The sequence below is a fragment of the Scyliorhinus canicula genome, chromosome 16 (genome assembly GCF_902713615.1).
Source record: "Scyliorhinus canicula chromosome 16, sScyCan1.1, whole genome shotgun sequence".
NCBI classification, from domain to species: Eukaryota; Metazoa; Chordata; class Chondrichthyes; order Carcharhiniformes; family Scyliorhinidae; genus Scyliorhinus; species Scyliorhinus canicula.
This window is the reverse complement of record NC_052161.1, coordinates 34,202,579-34,225,446: the sequence shown is the minus strand read 5'-3', so window position 1 is coordinate 34,225,446 and position 22,868 is coordinate 34,202,579. Positions and strand designations below refer to the sequence as shown.

Here is a 22,868-nt window from a genome sequence, read left to right as displayed (position 1 = left end):
CAGTACAGGCTTGACTCAAACCCCCCCCCCTTCTAGGGATTCCCTTAATAGGGAGACCACTCTCAGGGACCCCTCAATAGGAAGCCACCCCTCAAGGGACCTCAGGAATAGGAAGACCCCTCCCCCAGACCCAGAAACTGAAGAGAACTACCTAACTAAAGGAAACCCCCCACCCCCCACACACACACACACAGGGATTCCCGGACTGTAGAGACCCACTAACTAAAGGAGCCCCTGACTAAAGGGATCACCCTGACTGTGGGGAGATTCCTTCAGTTAGGGGATCTCTGTAGGAGGATTCAATCAGTTAAGCAGTACCAGTGGGGGGGCGAGGGGGGGGGGAGGGTGTCTCTCTATTAAGGGGGTTTCGGGAGGGGGGGGTAGGTGGTCTCGCTATTAGAGGGATCTCTCAGGGGAGGGGGTTCTCCTGTTTTGCGGGCCTCCGGTAGCAGAGGGGTGTGCATGTAGCGCATTTTGTGTGTGCACGTGTGTGTGTTGGGGGGGGGGGGGGGGGGGGGTGTGTGACCCTCGGATGGACTTTGTGGCCCACTGCAAGATCGTAGATCCACCAAGTCAGGCTCACGTTTGCTGAGACCAGTAGTACCCCCCGCCCAGGTGATTTCTGGCTCTGGGAATCATGGGGGTCACAGGGTAGGATGCCAGACTAAATGGATGCAAATTGGTTAAGACCCATTTGCATTCATTCACATCCTCCCGTTAGCACACGGGCGTGAAACTCGATCCCGCCGGCAGCAGGGCATCGGAACATCTGATTCGGATCGGCGCACCGATGCTAAGCGCCGATTCTGATTTTTCGATTCTCTGCCCCATCAGGAAAAGCTCTTCAGACCTCCTGGGATGGAGAATTCACCCCATGATCACCCACTGACAAAGCCATGCTTACCATCCTTGATTAGTCCTTGCCTCTCTAGCGGAGATTAATTCTGTCCCTCAAGAATTTTTGCCAACAATTTCCCAACCATTAATTTTAAGACTCCCTGGTCCGTAATTACCTGTATTTTTGCTACTTCCCCTCTTGAATAATGATATTGCATTAGCTGTCCTCCAGTCCTCTGGCACCTCTTCCATAGCCAGAGAGGATTTTAAAATTAGTGTCAAGTGCCCCTGCAATCCCTTCCTTTGCCTCACACAGCATCCTGAGATACATCTTGTCTGGACCTGGGGATTTATCCACTTTTAAGACTACTAAGGCTGCTAACAACTCCTCCCTCTGAAAAGTAGTCTGTTCAATTTCATCACAGCCTCTCCCTGTTTTCTGTACCTGCACGGTTTTCCGCCATAGTGAACACAGATGCAAAATACTAATTTAATACCTCACCTACATCTTTCAGCTCCACACACAGATTTCAACTTAGGTCCAGACCACTTTCCGTGGTCTCCCTCTTGACCTTAATATAACTTATCAAACACCCTGGGATTTTCTTCTATTTTTCCCACCAGTGTTTTTCATGTACCTCCTTCCCTCTCCTACTTGATTTTTTAAATACTTTCCTGTACTTTCTCTACTCCTCTAGGGCATCCACTATTTAGAGCCTGACTGTGTGGCAAAATTCGGCTCCAACTCCATCTAAACGTTTGCTGCTGACACGACTGTAGTGGGTCGGATCTTAAACAACGATGAGAGTACAGGAGGGAGGTAGAGAACCTAGTGGTAACACCAACAATATCTCTTTCAATGTCAACAAAACTAAGATGCTGGTCATTGACTTCAGGAAGTGAAGAGTTGTACACCCCTGTCTGCATCAATGGCGCTGAGGTGGAGATGGTTGACAGTTTCAAATTCATAAGTGTGCACATTACCACAATCTATCCTGCTTTACCCAAGTTGACGCTTCGACCAAGAAAGCACAACAGCGCCTTTACTGCCTCAGGAAACTATAGAAATTCAGCATATCCACATTGACTCTCACCAGTTTTTACAGGTGCACCATAGAAAGCATCCTATCTGGCTGCATCGCAGCTTGGTACGGCAACTGCTCGGTCCAAGACTGTAAGAAACTACAGAGAATCATGAATACAGCCCAGTCAATCATGCAAAACCACCGCCCAACCATTGACTCTGTCTACACCTCTGACTGCCCTGGGAAAGCGGGCAGCATAATCAAAGACCCCTCCCACCTGGGCTATTCTTTCCACCAACCTCTTCCATCGGGAGAAAACACAAAAGTTTGAGAACACAAAGTAACAGATTTAAAAACAGCTTCTTCCCTGCTGTTAACATACTCCTGAATGACCCTCTTATGGACTGAACCGATCTCGTCATGCATCTTCTCTACTGTGTAGCACTACACTCCATATTTCACCCGATGTCTATGTATTTACATTGTGTATCTTTCAGCTTTGACAAAGGGTCATCTGGACTCGAAACATTAGCTCTTTTCTCTCCCTACAGATGCCGCCAGACCTGCTGAGATTTTCGAGCATTTTCTCTTTGGTTTCAGATTCCAGTGTCCGCAGTAATTTGCTTTTATCCAGTATTTATCGTATGTCCTATTTTTCATGTATGGAACGATCTGCCTGGACTGTACGCAGATACTTTTCACTCTATCTCGGTACATGCAACATTTAATCTAAATCGGTATCTGCCACAAGCCTACCTTTTTATTTCCTTATCCAAGTATATCTTTTGACACCCAGAGTTTTCTGAATTTTTTTAGTCCCACCCTTTACCTTTACAGGAACATGTTGCTTTGTACTCTATTCCCTTTTGAATGACTCCCACTGCTCTGATGTGGATTTTTCTACAAGTAGCTGCTCCCAGTTCACTTTGGCCACATCCTGTCTTACATGAAAAATATTCCTTCCCCCAATTCAGAATCTTTATATTCACTCCATCTTTGTCGTTTTCTATAAATACTTTAAATCTTAAGAATAGAAATCTTAGCTGCCGAGGGCAGCACGGTAGCACAAGTGGATAGGACTGTGGCTTCACAGCACCAGGGTCCTAGGTTCGATTCCCCGCTGGGTCACTGTCTGTGCGGAGTCTGCATGTTCTCCCAGTGTCTCCGTGGGTTTCCTCCAGGTGCTCCAGTGTCCTCCCACAGTCCAAAGACGTGCATGCTAGATGGATTGGCCATGAGAATTGCCCTCAGTGACCAAAAAGGTTAGGAGGGGTTATTGGGTTACGGGGATAGGGTGCAAGCTAGGGCTTAAGTGAGTCGGTGCAGACTCAATGGGCCGAATGGCCTCCTTCTACACTGTATGTTCTATGTCTACGGTCACTATCGTCGAGCTACTCCCCCAATTACACTTATACCATCTGCACCCCCCCCCCCCCACCCCCCCCCCCACCCCCACCCCCAAACACCGGGTTCATTCCACCCCTTCTTTTGTAGGACTTTCCATGTTCGGGCTCAAAATGCTCTCCTGGGTGCACTTTAAGAATTCTGCCTCCTCTAAGCCTTTCATGCTTTGCCTATCCCAATAAGTCCCCTACTATTATGACATTATTTTAGCTTACTTGACTAGACAGTTGGTTCCTTTTTATGGGGCATTCTAAAACCAGAGGTCATGACCTTAGAATAAGAGATTTAAAAAATTTAAAACAGATTTAAAAAGGGGTAGCACGGTAGCATTGTGGATAGCACAATTGCTTCACAGCTCCAGCATCCCAGGTTCGATTCCGGCTTGGGTCACTGTCTGTGCGGAGTCTGCACATTCTCCCCGTGTGCACGTAGGTTTCCTCCGGGTGCTCCGGTTTCCTCCCACAGTCCAAAGATATGCAGGTTAGGTGGATTGGCCATGATAAATTGCCCTTAGTGTCCAAAATTGCCCTTGGTTTTGGGTGGGTTGTGGGGATAGGGTGGAGGTGTTGACCTAGGGTAGGGTGCTCTTTCCAAGAGCCGGTGCAGACTTGATGGGCCGAATGGCCTCCTTCTGTACAGTAAATTCTATGATAATCTATGATGCATAGCAAGTCAGCAGCGCAGGTTCACTTTCCATTCTGGTTGAGGTTATTCATGAAGGCTTTACCTTCTCAACCAAGCAACTTACCTCAGGTTTAATCACCACCAGTCAGCTCTTCTCCTCAAAGAGAAAGCATCTGGGACTATGGCGACTTTACCTATTTTTACACTTCTCCAAGACCCACATACATCTCCACTCTTCTATCTTTCCCTGACTGTTTGTGGGTCTATGGGACACTCCCAACAATGCATTTGCCCTGTATTTGCTTTTACGTCCCATCCAGATTCCTGCGTCCGCAGTAATTTTATCCAGTATTTATCGTATGTCCTATTTTTCATGTATGGAACGATCTGCCTGGACTGTACGCAGATACTTTTCACTGTATCTCGGTACATGCAATACTTAATCTAAATCGGTATCTGCCACAAGCCTACCTTTTTTTCCTTATCTAAAATACATGAAAAATAAGACATATGATAAATACTGGATAAAATTACTGGGGACGCTGCAATCTGGATGGAATGTAAAAGCAAATACAGGGCAAAGGCATTGTTGGGAGTGTTCCATAGGCCCACAGTCAGGGAAAGATAGAAGAGTGAAGATATATGTAGGTCTTAGAGAAGTGTAAAAATAGGTAAAGGTAAAGTCGCCATCGTCCCAGTCAATGGTTGGGAGGTGGTTTTGCACGATGAACTGGGCTGTATTCATGATTCTCTGTAGTTTCGTACTGTCTTGGACCGAGCAGTTGCCGTACCAAGCTGTGATGCAGCCAGAGAGGATGCTTTCTATGGTGCACCTGTAAAAACTGGTAAGAGTCAATGTGGATATGCTGAATTTCTATAGTATCCTGAGGTAAAAGGCGCTGTTGTGCTTTCTTGGTTGTAGCGTCAACGTGGGTGAACCAGAGTAGATTGTTGATATGTTCCATCTATATGACCTCAACTGTGTAGCCTGCCAAGATAACATCCTTCCTCACTTCAGTGATTCTTTGATCAATATTGTAATATCACCTATATCAGACTGCAAAACTACAGACAGTCCTGGCTCCTCCAATAAATTACATCATCTGTATCCCACTAAGATGTTCCATCACCTGCTTAGCTAGGAATAAATACAATCCCCTATTAATCTACTACCATCCACGGAATCTCCAGTAATCAAAACAATATCCCATTAGCCATCTCTCTGTAAACAAATAAATGGATATTACCTCACCTTTTACAACTCCTTAATTACAGCTTTAGTAAACACACTGCCTGTGGGTATTTTAACCCGTTTTTAAATAACAATGCCACAAATATGATTTTTTTTTAAAAATTTAGAGTACCCAATTATTTTTTCCAATTAAGATGCAATTTAGTGTGGCCAATCCACCTAACCTGCACATCTTTGGGTTGTGGGTGTGAAACCCACCGAGACACGGGGAGAACATACAAACTCCACACAGACAGTGACCCAGGACCGGGATTCAAACCTGAGTCCGCAGCGCCGTTGTGCCACCATGCTGCCAACCACAAACATGAAATATAATTTATAACATTTTTACATTCAGGAGTCGGCTATGAACTTTTAACAAAAGAATAAAACATCTATTAAACAAGAAAATTATAACTATAATACACCATTGCTTCACTTCAAGTAGACCGGTACAGATATACACAGACTTGGAAGGATAAGACATGTTATACTCCATTGTTCTTATTAAGCGAACAGTCCATGAAAACCAATAGGTGAATTGTGGTCAGACACATCACACTCTGAAACCAAGTGGCAGGTGCCACACAAACAACTTTGATGAATTTCTCATCAATTCTCCCAGGTGCCTGTCACACTCTGAGTCAACTGGTCTCACTGGAACTCGTCTTCCACACAATGGTTTCAGCTATCCACTCAGGAAGTTGGAATATGCTCTCAAACAACACTTTCTCTTGAATATCTTTGCCAAAGATCCACCTCCAGGGTTTGAATCTCTCCTTCCGGTATTCCTCTGCCCTCGAGCATGATGTGCATTCAGGTTTTGCTTCTACACAGTCTCTCAGATGCCCAGCCATGCCAAAAGAATGCAAAAACTGCTTTACAGGCTGGTAGTAAGGAATCACCAACCTTTGGGTCTCCTCGGATCTCTGGTTTCACATAAGCTCACATTATATCAATGATGTGGAGATGGGGTGAGCACAGTAAGAGGTTTTACAACACCAGGTTAAAGTCCAACAGGTGAGGAAGGAGCTGTGCTCTGAAAGCTAGTGATTTGAAACAAACCTGTTGGACTTTAACCGGGTGTTGTAAGACATCTTACATTGTATCAGGTCAGCACCTTGCAAGGTGGAAGAGTTGAAAGACCTTGCCTATAGGATGGGAAGAAGAGCTGGATGAACTTGATTCTCTAGGACCTGAATATCATTGGCCTTTGAATCTAGAAAGAGAAATGTCTGTCCAATCTGTCGGCTTCAAAAGATATTAAACATCAGTCTGACTGGAAAAGCACCGAGACACACACATCCAAGTAAGAGTGTTCCACAGCACTGACTATGGAAAGAGCTTTTAAGCCAGAGCTTCTGCTCCTCATTCCTAACTTCACTCAACAGAACCTTTTCCAGATACGTATTGTTTCCCTTTGACTAGGTGTTTTACTGGAACTTCTTCTGTCCCTTGCCCTGGTTTTGGGACCTTTTGGTTCTTTAGTTTGGGGCTGGCTATCTGCTAGAGAGACTTAAACTGCAACCTTCACCATACAGCGTAATAACCAACTGAACCTCAAGCAGCTTTTGGCTCCCTTTGTAGCCTCTATTACTCGGAATCAGCCCAGTTTCTTTTATAGACCTGTGTTTGCTTTAGAGTCATAAAACCCAATAAGATACAGACTCTTTTAAAAGTGAAACAACTGGGCCGGGATTCTCCTAACCTCTGCGCCGCAATCACGCTCGGGGCGGGGTCGAGAATGGGGTCTCAGATCCGTGGTCCCGGAACGAGATTCTCCGAGGACCGGAGAATCGCCGTCAGCCGCGCGCATGCGGTCGACACGGCGCCTGTCGGGGGCCGTTGAAATAGGTCCCCGCAACGATTCTTCGGCGATCGACCGGCCGAGTTCCCACCGAGTTCCACCGGTGTGGTTCCGACTTGGTTCCACCCAGCGGGAGCTAGGACTCCCGGCTGCGCTGGCCATCCTGGTGTGGGGTTCAGACTCCGGGGAGGGAGTCTAATCCCCAGTCTTCGGCAGGCACGCGCAATCCTGGGTGGGGGGAGGGGGGGGGGGCTGTCTTCTTCTGCGCTGGCCCGCTGTGTGGTCCCGCCATGTTGCGCGGGGGCCGGCGCAAGAAACGGCCGCCGTGCGCATCTGCAGCCAGCCGCCGCTCACATGCGTGGACCTGCGACAGGAGTGCAGGGCCCCGTATTGGCAGCAGGAGCTGTGGGGCGCACGACGGGGCCCTGCTATCCCTCTTAAAACCGGAGAATCACTCCTGGACTTTTTTCTTTGCACCCATAGGCATAGGGACATAGCCCCATTTTCGGAGAATCCCGGCCCTAAAGTCTCCTTAACACACTTCAGAAATATAAATTAATCTAAAACATAAAACTACAGCTCTAAATTTCAACTAAAATAGTCAAACATGTCCTACCTTTCAAAAATCCCTCCTGATTCTAATAAGTTCATACATGTCCAAGAGCTCAACTGCTCTGTCTAACGAGAGGCTCCAATATCCTTCCCACCAGGGATATTAAATTGACTAGTTTGCGGTGGCCTGGTTTCTCACTTCACTCCATTCCTAAATAATGATGTTTGCAATTTCCAATCTAAAAGGCACAAATCGTGAATCTGGACAATCCTCCTTTGGACATCAGATCCAAACATATTTGTATCATTGTCTTCCTATGATTCATTGCACTACCCTTGTTCCAGTAATGATCCCCAAAATACCATTCACTTCATCCCAAAATCCAGCAAACTCAGACACTTCAGTTTTACTGACTGCAAACAGTAAAAGGAAGCAGGTTTAGTAAGAGGATGTGAGATTACAATAAATTCAGTAAGATTACAATTAAAGTAGTAGTTAATTGATCAGTTATTCAACTCTGCAAAGGTTGTAAAGGTCAAATCTCAATTATGGAAACCATCAACCCTCAATTATAGAAACCATTGCAAGAGAAAATAATTCAACAAGAAACAAAAATTGTACACTACTGCAACTTGGGAGTTGACAGAGACAAGGACTCCAATAAGAGAGGTGGGGAAAAGCACTCTGGATTCATGCTCAACAGGAAGCCAGAAGGGCACTAACTGGTGGGCCGAAACTAGAAATTAAGCAGGAGGCCACAACCAGGGGTCCATGGGAACGCTTCTCTGCAGTTAGTTTTTGGGGGTGTGGGGAAAATGAGCCTTACACATGAAAGTGTCATAACCAAAATGCTTTGAAGCAACTGCCTTCATAATGAAAATTAAAATAGTAATCTCAGTGTCATTGGTGCTGTGGATAACATGAACAAATGTTAATTTTTTTTAAAAACCACAATATCAGGTAAGAATATCAGGTACTACAATAAGGTATAAATCACTGCTGCAAAGAATGTAATTTCCACTGGATGAAACAGCGATGTCAAACATTTGTTTTTGGATATTCTTTTGGATAACTTTTAAATGCCAATGGTTAAATGGGGGTAGAACAGTTAACGGTTCACTTGTGTTTAAAATGTGAATGATAAACAGCCTGTGACAGGAAGGGACAGAGTACTAATCGAAGAGTAAAATAGCAGATAAAGCCAGAAGTTACAAAAGTAATAAATGGATAAAACTAAAGGCTCTGTATCTGATTGCACACAGCATTTGAAACAAATCAGATAAACCAATAGTGCAACTGGAAATAAATAAGTACGATCTGATAGTCTTTATAGACATGGCTACAGGATGATATAGAATGGGACCTGAATATTGAAGGAAAGCTAGGAAAAGGTAGAAGGGTAGTTCTGTTAATTAATGATGGGTGTTAGCATGTTAAAGAAGGATGGCCTAAGTGTAAATGAAGAGATAATGGGAGTGTGTTAGAAAGGTATGATGATAATCAATGAAGGATTTGAATCTACATTTAGATTGGAAAAAGATGGGCAAAGGAAACCTTGATGTTCATAGAATTCTTTCAGGATAGTTTTTTAAAATAACGTCCTGAAGCAAACCAGAGAGCAGGCAATATAAGACCTGATATTGTGCAAAAAGGCACCACTAGATAGCAGTGATCATAGTATGATTGAATTTTAAATTCAGTTTGAGGGAGAGAAGGCTGGGTCGAAGACAATTATTTTATACTTAAATAAGGGCAATTATGAGGGCATGAAAACTGAGCTAGCTAAAGTCAACTGGCAAATGAAGTTAAAAAAATACATGAGAACCCTAGTTCTAGAAATATGTTTTACTTAGACCGCACAATACAACATAATCCCAACTTCAGGCACAGTACAGAACGATCATCATTCGCATATTTATACAGAGAGGACCAGCAGCTACAAATTCATATTATTCATAGAATTTACAGTGCAGAAGGAGGCCATTCGGCCCATCAAGTCTGCACCAGCTCTTGGAAAGAGCACCCTACCCAAGGTCAACACCTCTACCCTATCCCATAACCCAGTAACCCCACCCAACACTAAGGGCAATTTTGGACACTAAGGGAAATTTATCATGGCCAATGCACCTAACCTGCACATCTTTGGACTGTGGGAGGAAACCGGAGCACCCGGAGGAAACCCACGCACACACGGGGAGGATGTGCAGACTCCGCACAGACAGTGACCCAAGCCGGAATCGAACCTGGGACCCTGGAGCTGTGAAGCAATTGTGCTATTCACAATGCTACCGTGCTGTCAGTACTTTCCAACACACCAAATGAAACAGGATGAAAAAAAATCGAGAGCTACCAGGAGCAAAAGGTCTCAGAATAAAAGAGGACCACGATACAACCCTGTGTCCATACTCCTTCAGTGCACACCCACCAGCAAGGATGAAAAAGAGAAAAAGCTGCTCGTACAAAAAAGGAAGCATCCCAACCATAGGGCGGGTGGGGGGAGGCGCGCAACAGGATATCAACCATCATGTAGGGCCCGGCTCAACCGCACACCCTTGTGCACTTACGAGTCAATAAACCAAGTATATTCAACCTTATCAAAAATCTCAGCCTCTCAGGATGTCCCTATTAAGCACCTTTGAGAAAGGGCATCCCAAACATTACAGGGCGCAACAGGATATCAACTCACAGCACCGGACTTGGCCAGCATCTGAGACAAAGGAGTCAGTACTCCAAGGACACGCAGCACATGCCAGGATCCGCCACCCAGTCGGCCCTGCACCTCATCAACCGCACCCAGCGTAGTGCATCAACCACCGAAGCAAGGACAGCATATCAGATGAGAGAAGAAAAAACCCTCCTAAGGGAGGAATGCCCAGGTAAACCCAAGTATATTAGACACAGATCAGCACTGTATGCCATTGCAAGGAGGATATCCGGGGACATGGCAGCGCTGCCTCAACAAAGACAAAAACACTGCCTTCCCATGGAAGACCCAATCACAAGACAGACATTCAGGAAACCACCACATAAGATAACTTGGAGGAAGACACCCAACCCCCCAAACCAAGGAAGGCCTCCAACAATGCAGAGGCATCACATGCAGACTCTCAATGCAACACATTGAGTAAGGCTAAACCAACCATATCCAGGCTTAGGCCACCTTTAATTTCCCTCAACCCCTATAGCCTTAAAAACACCAATAGCAAATAAGAATCAGAAGGAACCCAGTCCTCTACGGGATACATAATCTGCACAGGCCTTTGAAGGAGACAAGTGCAGATTCGCAAAATTAAAAGCAACAAAAATGAAAACCTGATATAGCTTTACCTGGGGGCTATCCTCAACCCAAGTGAGGACTAATCTAACCCTAACACACACCACCACACCAACTATCTACCCATCACACATCACAAATCCACTCTTCTTCTCTGCAAACAAGATATGGGATGCTGAAAATCCACTCCCTTCTCATGGACGCAAGGAATATAGCACATAAAAAAAGGATAAAACTGCACAAAACACAAGTCATTTTACCGATTCAGTATGGATTTGTGCTAAAACAGGATAACGAACGACCCTTGTACACACCCTTTTCAGGAGAAAAGTCAGCAACATTAAAACAGCAGCATAATAACAAGGGAACAAAGTCCAGGATTATTGATGAACTGCAGGATGACAACACAATCTATGTCACTTGGAAAGGTCAAAGACATGACAGGATCATCGACCAACACTCCGGATCTCTGAAAAGTCCCAACTGACAAAGTGTTTTAATCTCCGCCACACCTTTTCCCCGACGCCCAGAAACTTAGGTTTGGGGGCATGACTCGACATGACCAGATACCTCCAACCCTCATGGTGAGCATCAGAAACAGGACTGCATAGGCCTTGTGGTCAGGGACTCCACCCAACCCCAGGCCACAAAGTCCAGATACAATGTGCTCTGTCAAACCTTCTCTCAAGAATACTTCGCAGTTCAACAAAGTGAGGACCAAAAGCCTGTGCCATAAAGCCAAGATCATCATCCAAAATACATTCACAATGTCATCCCGATGCAAACAGCATCATCAAGGCGTAGGCCTGCTCAACAGCAAAACCATCAGCGCAAGCTGGGCCCCAACCCACCCATCTCCAATCAAACAAGGATTCTGATTCAGTTTGGCTTTCACCACCAAACTCAGACCAGGATCGTCCGGGGATATAGTGCAAGGCATATATCCCAGAAAAAGACACCAGGATAAAATGAAGGATTAAAAGTGTGGAGCCAGGGCTCACAAAATCCCAGTCACTCCTGCACTCACATCACGTGACCAAAAGATTAATAACGACGGAAAAATTATAGCACAAAAGGAAGCATGGTAGAAATACAAGGACAGATAATAAGAGTTTCTATAGATATTTAAGTAACGAAAGAGTTAACCAACTTATAGAAAGTGAGTCTGGGGAATTAACAATGGAAAATAAGGAGATGGCAGATGAATTGAACAGGTATTCCGCAATTGTCTTCTGAAGATACAAGTTATAATAATACATCCCTGGAATAGTTGTAAATTGGAAGGGAGGAACGCAGGAAAATTACATTCATCAAGGAAGTGGTACTTAGCAAATTGTTCGAGCTGAGGGCTGACACATTCCTGGATCCTGAAGGACTTCATCCTAGATTCTTAATTGCGTTGGTTTAAATTTTCCAAAATGCCTTAGATTTGAATACAGTTCCATTAAATTGGTATAGGGTTTCCCAAACTTTTCCAGCCATGGAACTCTTTTAACCACTGTTATATGAACCCGCTGATGTTCAAAATGAGGGTATCCAAAATCCTATAAAAGAAACTTGGAATGCTGGAACCTAACAGTTTATTTTTGTGATTTGTTGCAATAAAAGAAATGAAATCTGATGACGAATGGGGTCAGATTGTTTTGATGCCACCACTAAACACATCTCTTTCTCCCCCCCTCCCCCGCAGCCCACATCAAATCAATTAGCATTCCACAGGCACCACTTCCTCTGTCCCACAACACCTTTCCATAACCTGCCCTTTACCTCCTTGCCGCTCAAGGGCACAAACACGCTATTCAGTTGCTGTAGCATTTCACTTGTACCTCCTTCAACTTGGACTACTGTATTCCTTGCTCATAATGCAGTCTTCTCGGCATTGTGCCGGGAGACTAAGCGCAATCTGGGTGACCACTTTGCAGAACACCTTTACTCTGTGCGCATGGCCCCAACCTTCTAGTTGTTTGCCATTTCAACTCAGCATCTTGCTCTCATGGACACATGTCCATCTTTGGCGTGCTGCAATGTTCCAGTGATGCCCAACACAAACTGGAAGAAAAAAAATCTCTTCTTCCGATTAGGCACATTATAGCCTTCTGGACTCAACATGGAGTTCAACAACTTTAGACTGTGACCTTTCCCCTCCATCTTGAATCCCCCCCTTAGTATTTGTTGTTTTTCAGTTCCCTTGGCCTGCCCCAACTATTACGATCCCAGTGGATGTTATAACTGACAGGAAGGTCCCAGAATGAAATTCTGTCTCAAAAGACCGTAAATTGTATTTTATGTTTTAAAACATGGAGCAACAGTCACAGGTCTGCTAATTAGTTTTAACAACAAGAAAAAAATTATTAAACACGAAAAAAGTGGATTATTATACAATATTCCTTCACTCCCCCCTTAGCTTATCAACTATGTACAAATTTTAAGATTAGTACTACAACAATGATCATATTAATACACAAAGTCCGTTTTAAGCATACCAGATTACGGTGGGCAAATACATTCTCCACTCAGAACACCAGTGAATGTTTGTAGGTGTCGCCTCAGAATCCCCCCCCCCCCCCCCCCCCCCCAACTCCTCCCTCCGGGATGATTTGTAATGTGAGAGTTCCACACTCCACTCCCAAAAGCACACTTGAAAATCTTCTTTCATAAGTATGTTTTTCCAGAGTAGTTTGCATTCTAAAAACCAGACCAGGTTTTCCAAATGACACTTTTAAACAAAGCTTCCCTCCAACAGAGAATCGCGCCCTGATTTCACACCAACCCCATTAGGATTCCTTGGTTTTGACTGCTGTGCAAACTGCTCACAATTGCTTTAACATTCGATTTGTAGACTGTATTAAAATGGCTTCAAACATTTTTTTGACCTTTGAAAGCTGTTGGCACAGTTTAAATCTGGTCACTGCAACTCTCCTTAAGAAAGAACGCTTTATTTACTCTTCCTTGAACTATTCTGAGCAATTGCCATGAATCGGCTTGGAGACAACAGTACACATTATTCAAGGCAGCACGGTAGCATGGTGGTTAGCATAAATGCTTCACAGCTCCAGGGTCCCAGGTTCGATTCCCGCCTGGGTCACTGTCTGTGCGGAGTCTGCACGTCCTCCCCGTGTGTGCGTGGGTTTCCTCCGGGTGCTCCGGTTTCCTCCCACAGTCCAAAGATGTGCGGGTTAGGTGCATTGGCCATGCTAAATTGCCCGTAGTGTCCTAAAAGGTAAGGTTAAGGGGGGTTGTTGGGTTATGGGTATAGGGTGGATATGTGGGTTTGAGTATGGTGATCATTGCTCGGCACAACATCGAGGGCCGAAGGGCCTGTTCTGTGCTGTACTGTTCTATGTTCGAAGGGGCCTACACTGGTTGTATCTCTCCCAGTAACGAGGTTAAACGGCATTTCAGATAATAATCAAGTGTGATTAGCTTATGGAGGAGAAACAGATCAGAGACAATTGGGAAGGTCCCGGAGATATACCTATGTTTGGATGAGGAAGTTGATAGGGACAGGCTACTGAATACACAGAAGGCATAATCAAAGAACAACAAAGATATAATTGCCCAGACCCTGAGAAGCCAGGAGAGGCAGTTAGCATCGAGCAGTCTCAGAAAGTGGACAGGCTAGTTTCCAGCCACCAAGCTGAAGGCCAAGTTTTCAGCAATTAAGCTTCTCAGTCTTAAGAGCCAAGGAAGTACAGAAAACTTTCAAAACAACAGTTTTTAAATATCTTCGCTAAACCAGGAACAGAAGACTCCCAGATATGAGTATCATCCCTGTATTGTGTGCTAACTGTAGCCGGTTATTCAATTTGGATGTCGTTTGAGGATTGGGGAATTCTTACAGAGTTCAGGTATCAGAGATTAGATTTGGCATGGGGTACATTCTATATAAACTGTACGCGTGTAGAAATTCATACATCATAATTGTGTGCGAATAGAGTTGTCCTATTTGTGTACAGTACCTGCTTTTTCTTTGGGTTAATAAATAGTCTTTAATAATAGTTATACGACTGTGCTATTTTTTCTCACCGGGGTTTGACTTGTCTCCTCACACCAAATAAGAACAAAACTATACAACCCCACGAATAGATGTTCCAAGTTGGGATATCCTCAAAGATAACATTGTGTGTTTTGTGACATACCTTGGTCTCTGTTCACTTAACTCCAGACCTTGGACACTCCCCTCAATTCCTCTAGTTTCCTCAACTAGCTGTTCTTCAGATAGCTGCACTGGTTGTCTTAATCATAACTCTCTGTGGTATGGCGTTTCATGTAGCAAAGCCAAGAGATGCTCCCTCTCTCGCCTTCTAAACTAATTGCTTTGAGCAGAGCTGTGAGAGCTACCTTCTCTCTCATTACATATCTCCAACTGCAATGAAATTAGTTAACCAAAACTTAAAAGCTTAGAAGGTCTCAGTTGCTAAGCAACACCCACATGCTTATGCCGTTTATATATTCTTCCCACTGTAGCCTCTGTAAGCACAGTTGGAACTTAACCAACTCCCATACAATCAACTTTGTCCCGCATGAATTGTACTAGATTTTACCCTTCTGGGCACAGAAACATTAAATTAAACCCACTTCAAATTATACCTTATTTCAAACGTGTACCAATATAAATCCCTCAAAAACCTATCTTTGTTTTCCTAACACAACATTCCTCCACTTAGCCACCCGTTTCACGTATCTTGGGCTGGATTTTCCGCCAGCAGAATGCTCCGTTTTGCCAGCAGCCTAGGGGTTTCCCGACAGCGTGGGGCTGCCCACCGGCTGGGTGAAACAGAACTGTTGCCCCTCATCTTTTGCCATATTAGCATGCTTCATTCCTTAAAGTAAGTCACCATTAACACTCCCCTTTGTCTCATGTCGATGACAGCTTTTGTCAATCTCTCCTTTGCCCTGGCCTACTTACTCACTCTTCCAACTTCTTCAATCGGGCAGGAGATACAAACGTTTGAGAACACACACTAATAAATTCAAAAACAGTTTCTTCCCCGCTGTTACCAAACTCCTAAACGGCCCTCTTATGGACTTTTCTGATCTCTTCACACATCTTCTCTACCGAGCAGTAGTACATCTGATACCTGTGTCTACATAGTTACATTGTGCATTTTATGTTTGCTCTATTATATATTTTCCTTTCATGTCCGGAATGATCTGTCTGAGCTGCATGCAGAACAATACTTTTCATTGTACCTCAGTACACATGACAATAAACAAATCCAATCCAATCTATCCCTGTTCTTCGATTCTGCCCACTTCCTCCGCCCACCTCTCTTTCTATATAATTCATTACATTTCTACATTTCTTTAGTTCTGTAGAACAGTCATTTGGACACCAAACATATATTTTAAAAATATTTTTATTCAGGACATTTTCCATTTTACAATGTACAAAACACTCATTCAACTCGCCACACTCTTGTGCGATGCTCCCCGTGTCTGCATGGGTTTCCTCCAGGTGCTCCGGTTTCCTCCCACAGTCCAAAGATGTGCAGGTTAGGTGGACTGGCCATGCTAAATTGCCCCTTAGTGTCCTAAAGATTATGTGGGGTTATTGGGTTACAGGGTTAGGGTGGGGGTGTGGCTGGATGGGGTACTCTTTCGGAGAGTCGGTGCAGACATGATGGGCCGAATTTATAATTTTCATATAAAACCCACCATCCCATCCTGTGTGCCCCTTTTTATTTTTGCAAATCCCCCCTACCCTTATTTGCTGTCTACTACCAATTCTTGAAGGAGATAAACAGCCTCTACCTCGAATAGAACCCCTCCTTCGACCCCGCAATGGCGTATTTAATTTTCTCCAGATGCAGAAAATTCAACTGATCTCCCACCCACACTGTCGCCCGCCACCCTAACAAAATCTTTCTCTGGGCTATCAGGGAGGCAAAGGCCAATACATCAGCCTTTCTCCCCATCTGTACTCCTGGCTCATCAGATACCCCAAATATCGCCACGCACGGGCCCAGCGCCACCCTTACCCCAAAAATTTCTGACATTATCTTGAAAAACGACTCCTAGAACTTCCCCAATTTTGGAAAGGATCTGAACATGTGTGTGGGGTTCGCTGGCTCCTTTGGACTCTACTCACATGTAGCCTTTGGTCAAATGCGCTCTGTGCATTGCTTTAAATTGAATCAGGCTCAGTCTTGCACACGAGGAGGTAGAGTTTATCCTATGTAAGGCCCCAACTCCACACCGTCCCCTTCAAATGCACCACCCACCTCTTCCTCCCACTTCGTTATCTCCACCAGTGAGGCCCTCTCCCTCTATTGCCCATAAATACCTGAAATCCTCCCCTCCTCTATCTCATCCTCAGACACTATCTTGTCCATCAATGAGGTGGGTGGAAACCAAGGTAAAATAGCCAGCTCCTTCCGCACAATGTTTCGTAACCTGCAAAAACCTGAACCCATTTCCCCTGGGAGCTGAATCTTTTCCACCATTTCCTCCAACCCCACAAATCTACCCTCCACAAACTCTAAACCTCTCTACCCTCTCCAGTTCCCAGACCCTGTACGTCAAGTCCAACTCCGCCAGGATAAATCTGTGGTTCCTACATATTGGCACCTACATCACCTCTAGTTTAAAATATTGCCTAAAGCTGGTTCCAGACTCTTAACGAGGTGACCACCACTGGGCTCTTAGAGTACCTGAGTGGTGAGAACGGAAGAGGAGCAGTCACCAATGCCCTCAAACACGACCCCGTACAGGAAGCTGCCTCCTTATACCCCCACACCGACCCTTCCATCCGTCCCATTTCCGAACCTTCGATATTTGACACCCAGTAGTAGTTCATCAAATTCAGTAACACCAACCCTCGTCACCGCCTAGCCCTCTGCAAAATGCTCTCCTTCTACCCAATTGATCGCTTTCTCCACATCCATGGAGATTATTACTTCCAGCTCTGAATGGGTGACACCACCACATTCAATGGTCTCCTTATGTTGCCCAACAATTGTTGGCCTTTCACAAACCCTGTTTAATCCTCAGCTACTACCCCTGGCACATAATTAAAGCGCCTCTGCCATAATCAGCCAATGAGAATCCAAATCCAGGATCGCCGCTTGCACCCTCCTAATAAACTCCATATCCTCCCAATTAGGTGTGCACACATTCATTAAAACCACAGGGGCCCTATTCACTATTTTTGTAGCTACTTCCTTGAATACCTTAGGATGTAACCCATGAGGTCCAGGGATCTTATTCGCCTTTAGTCCCATTGGTTGCACTAGTACTTATTCACTCGTGATTGTTACTGGATTTATTTCCTCCTCCCCTTCTGCCCCTTCATTGTTTATTTTTGGCATGTTATTTGTGTCTTCCATCATGAAGACTGACGCAAAGTATTTATTTAACTTCCCTGCCATTTCCTGTTTCCTCATTATTATTTCCCCAGTCTCATTCATTTAGGGCATCATGGTAGCACAGTAGCTTCACAGCTCCAGGGTCCCAGGTTCGATTCCCGGCTTGGGTCACTGTCTGTGCAGAGCCTGCACGTACTCCCAGTGTCTGCGTGGGTTTCCCCCCACAGTCCAAACATGTGCAGCTTAGGTGGGTTGGCCATGATAAATTGCTCTTCTTGTCCAAAAAGGTTTGGTGGGGTTACTGGGTTATGGAGTTACGAGGATAGGGTGGAGGTGTGGGCTGAAGTGGGGTGCTCTTTCCAAGGGCAGGTGCAGACTCGATGGGCTGAATGGCCTCCATCTTGTAGCCACCTGGGGTGGCCACGTCCAGATTCCAAAATGGACATTCGCAAAGAGTACAGGGAAAATTGGACAGTACTAGGAAAACAAGCAGGTGCAAGGTTTGCCTGTGGATTGGAACTTGCAGGTCCCAGACAGAACTGATACTACAAGCCATTAGCATAGTAGTGAGCTATCTCCGGGGACAAAAGAGAAACATTTAAACAATCGGTACCAGGGCAGACTCCCCGGCGCCAGTGGAGACTAAAACAAAGGCAGGCCAACGGTTACCTAGGGCCCGCCCAGTGATCGAGGAACGGCCCCTTTATTGGAGAGAATCGATACAAATGATTGGGACATGGTCTAATTAATTGGGACCAAGTTCAGGAACCGCCCAGAAAGCACGAAACCCTTTGGGGTATAAAGCAGAGTCCCCAAGGTCAGAGCGCTCTCTTAAGAACTCTTCCTCTTCACCTTGTCCTTTGGCTCTTAGCGACGAGATGCCCGCCAAGCACCAGCCACCAAGTAAGTCTACGGTCAACGCACGCTACGAGATAGGCACTCCTAGCTACTATTCTATACCAGTTTGAAGCCAGCAGTATCAGAACCGGACAACGGCCATTGTTCCTCTGACTGAGTGGGTGCCCGAAGCTAAGTATAGGCTTTTAGTAGTAGTTGTAGTTTAGTGAGTAGAGTTTGTGCATGAGTAATAATTGACTGTGTGTGTAAATAAATGTGCATTGATTTCAAACTTACTAACTGGTGTATCGAGTCATTGATCAGTATTCAGTTTCGAACCTTGTGGCGGTATCAAAAGGATACCTGGCAACTCTTGAGCAAAGGTAATTAAAACAGAGCAAATTAAGCAAAGCATAACGAGCAACAATCTACACTGTAAATTCTATGATTCCTCATTATTATTTCCCCAGTCTCATATGCTAAGAGGCCTATGTACACTATGATGATCCCGAACCAGACCCCAATAGTGGCTAAGATAATAAACAGAAATCCCAATATTTTATTTTAATTTTCTACGGCTCTGAGGAAAGAATACCTCGCTCCAGGTATTTCACACCAAAATAGCTTCATCACAAAAAAAAGCTTACAATTTACCCTGTAAACAATGCTAATTGATACAGTGGCACAATAACCTTCAACTGCTATTTTCATTTCCACTCAAACAACAAAATCATCTCAGATCCCAATCCACTTTTAAAAACAGTTAGCTTGCTGTACAGAGATGCATTAAACACTCCACTTTGAGAAAGAGAGATCTTTTGAGACTGCTTTAAAGAAAGGGACCTGAACCCCTGTCAGAATAATAAAGAATCTCTGGCTATATTTCTTCAGAAATCTTTCTCAGCTTGCCTTCCAGCCACAAACTAAACTAAACCTCAACACCCGATTGCTTCAAACCATTAACTGCATCATTTCACCAAACTTAACACAATGCCCCTAATTAACTAACCGCAGGGAACCCTCTTAACATAAACAAAAATCAATTGGCCATAACTTTTACGATGCTCCAATTGCATCTCTGGCTCCCAAAAAGCCTAACTGTCTTGCAACCAAGATTTTTAAAAACACTACTGCAGCAGTCATACACATACTACCCTTTCTGCACCCAATACATATAATACAATGTATCTGAACTTCCTACTTTCATCACATCACTTTGGCCTCTCTTCTTTTGTTTACATATTCAAAGAAACTATTGCTGTCTGTTTTTATTTTACTTATTAGTTTACCCTCATTGTTTTTCATTGCACCTTTATTATTTTTGTTTGGTCATCTTTTGTTCCTTTTTAAAAATGTTTCCCAATCCTCTTGCTTACTACTAATCTTTGCCACATTTTATGTTTTTCCTTCCGTTTAGTAGTATCCTTCACTTCCTTGGTTAACTTGGCAGCAGGGTAGCATAATGGTTAACACTATTGCTTCACAGCGCCAGGGTCCCAGGTTCGATACCCGGCTTGGGTCACGTCTGTGCAGAGTCTGCAAGTTCTCCCCGTGTCTGCGTGGATTTCCTCCGGGTGCTCCGGTTTCCTCCCACAAGTCCCGAAAGACGTGCTGTTAGGTAAATTGGATATTGTGAATTCTCCTTCTGTGTACCGAACAGGCGCCGGAATGTGGCAACTAGGGGCTTTTCATTGTAACTTCATTGCAGTGTTAATGTAAGCCTACTTGTGACAATAAAGATTATTATAAACTATGGTTTATTTATCTATTTCCTAGAAACCTTCTTCCTCACTGGGATATATTTTTATTGTGAGCCATGAACTATTTTCAGCAATATCTGTCACTGCTGATCAACCGTCTTTCCTGCTAATCTCCTTTCCCAGTCCACTCTGCCCTAGTTTCTTTATAATTATCCTTATTTAAGCGTCGCACAGTTGTTTCTGACCCAGGTTTCTCGCACTCAAATTTAATGTTAAATTATTTTTTATTTATTTATTTTCTTAAATTATAAATTTAGAGTACCCAATTCACTTTTTCCAATTAAGGGGCAATTTAGCGTGGCCAATCCACCTACCCTAAATTTCTTTGGTTGTGGGGGTGAAACCCACGCAAACACGGGGAGAATGTGCAAACTCCACACGGACAGTGACCCAGAGCTGGGATCGAACCTGGGACCTCAGCGCCGTGAGGCAGCAATGTAGCCACTGCACCACCATGCTGCTCTTTAAAATTTTTATGTTAAATTCTAACATGTTATGGTCACCGCTTTCTACAGGATCTTATGCTCTCCAGATTGTTCATAAAACCTGCCTCATTGCACACTACCAAATCCAAAAGTCTTTGCCTTGGTTGGATCCAGAACATATTGTTCGAGGAAACTCCCGAATACACGATGAATTCTGCCTCCATGGCTATCTCCACCAATTTGATTTTCCCAACCGACATGGGGAGTAAAATCACCCATAATGAAGGTACTACCTTTCTTACATGGCTTTACCATCTCCTGATTTATTTTCTGTCCTACAGTAAAGTCACCCACAATTAAGGTACTGCGTTTTTTACATGGCATTATTAACTCCTGTTTGGAGTGCCTTCTTCCTATGGTTATTTCTTACCCCCACCCATATGGATTCTACAGCTTTCGATCCAAGATCATTTCTTGCTATTGTATCCAACATTATTCTATCTTGTACTAACAAAGCTACCACACCATACTTTCCTTTCTTCCTACAAAAAGTCACATACCCTGAATATTTAGTTCAGTTTTGACCTCCTTGCAACCACATCTTTGGAATGGCTATTAGATCAGACCCATTAACCTCAATTTTTGCATTTAATTGATTTACTTTATGCCAATGTCACATGTATTTATGTAAAAAAACATTAAGTTTGCCTTATTACCATTTTTGCCTTTTCTGATCTATTTGTGGGAGTTTGTACACTCTGTCCCTTCCGGTCACACTGAGTAGTCATATCCTTTTGCCTTGGAAGCCTACATACCCCCTAGAAACTTTAACTTCCTCCAGACATCTCCTTAATCTCTCTAATTTGCCTCATCCTTAAAAAAGTCTCCTTGAAATTTACCCTTTCAACCAAGCTTTTGGTTATCTGCCCTTGTGAGCGGGTGTCAAATTTCATTTGGCAGTGCTCTGATTAAGCACCTTAAAGAATATTTGATTGTGTTGTTGATCATAACGCTTTTACAGGACAGAAAGGAGGCGCTTGGCAGATCCTATCCACGCCAGCCACCAAGCACCTATCTACTCTAATCCCACTTTCCAGACTTGGCCCATGGCCTTGTGTGCATTTGAAGTGCTCATCTGAAAACTTCTTAAACGTTGTGAGGATTCTGGCATCTATCACCCTTTCAGGTACCTCAAATCTCCAATAAACCTCTTGCCATTTACTTTAAAACTATGCCCCCCCCTTCCCCCTTCGATAAGGGTAACAGTTCCTTCGTATCCATCCTATCTATGCCCCTCATAAATATTCTAGTTTATTTCTGCAAAACATCTATTATGCAACTAAGCAAACGATTATTATTATTATTATTATCCAGTTACCTAACGACACCAAATTGCTGAATGGCAGACCCTCGACTCACCCTAGGAAGCAATAACCAAGTCGCCATTTCGTCCTTTGTAACAGTCGATAGAGTACTAGAGTATCTTGAACAAATTAGTATGCAGCTCCTGTTTAAAGGGGGAGGTGATATTGGAGATCACATGGAACATCGCCACCATATGAATTTTTTAAACCGGAAGCTACTTCGATATTTTTTCCCAAAATACCGCGTATATACAAACTAATATACAAACTAAAAATTAGTTCCGCAAGACAAATCAAAACGTTGCAGAGGCAGGCAGGCAGCAGCGAATAGGTTATTGTAGTTGGGCCAGCCCCTGGCTCTGCTCCGCGTCAGGCCGGGCCTGGTGACCGGGGAAGAGGCGAGACGCAGCCCCGCCTGCT

General features: G+C 44.2%; 1 protein-coding gene across 2 annotated transcripts in view; it reads right to left on the bottom strand.

The window, feature by feature from the left end:
- Nucleotides 1-22,812, bottom strand: part of acadsb (acyl-CoA dehydrogenase short/branched chain) — a 106,523-nt gene extending 83,711 nt beyond the window's left edge. Inside the window, exon 1 of one of the 2 annotated variants that reach the window (XM_038773350.1) lies at nucleotides 22,504-22,812. In XM_038773350.1, coding sequence (XP_038629278.1) covers nucleotides 22,504-22,530 — 27 coding nt within the window. In that variant the 5' untranslated portion in view covers nucleotides 22,531-22,812. The remainder of the gene's footprint in view (nucleotides 1-22,503) is intronic. The other variant, XM_038773349.1, reaches the window with a different exon arrangement.
- Between the last annotated feature and the right edge of the window lie 56 nt (nucleotides 22,813-22,868).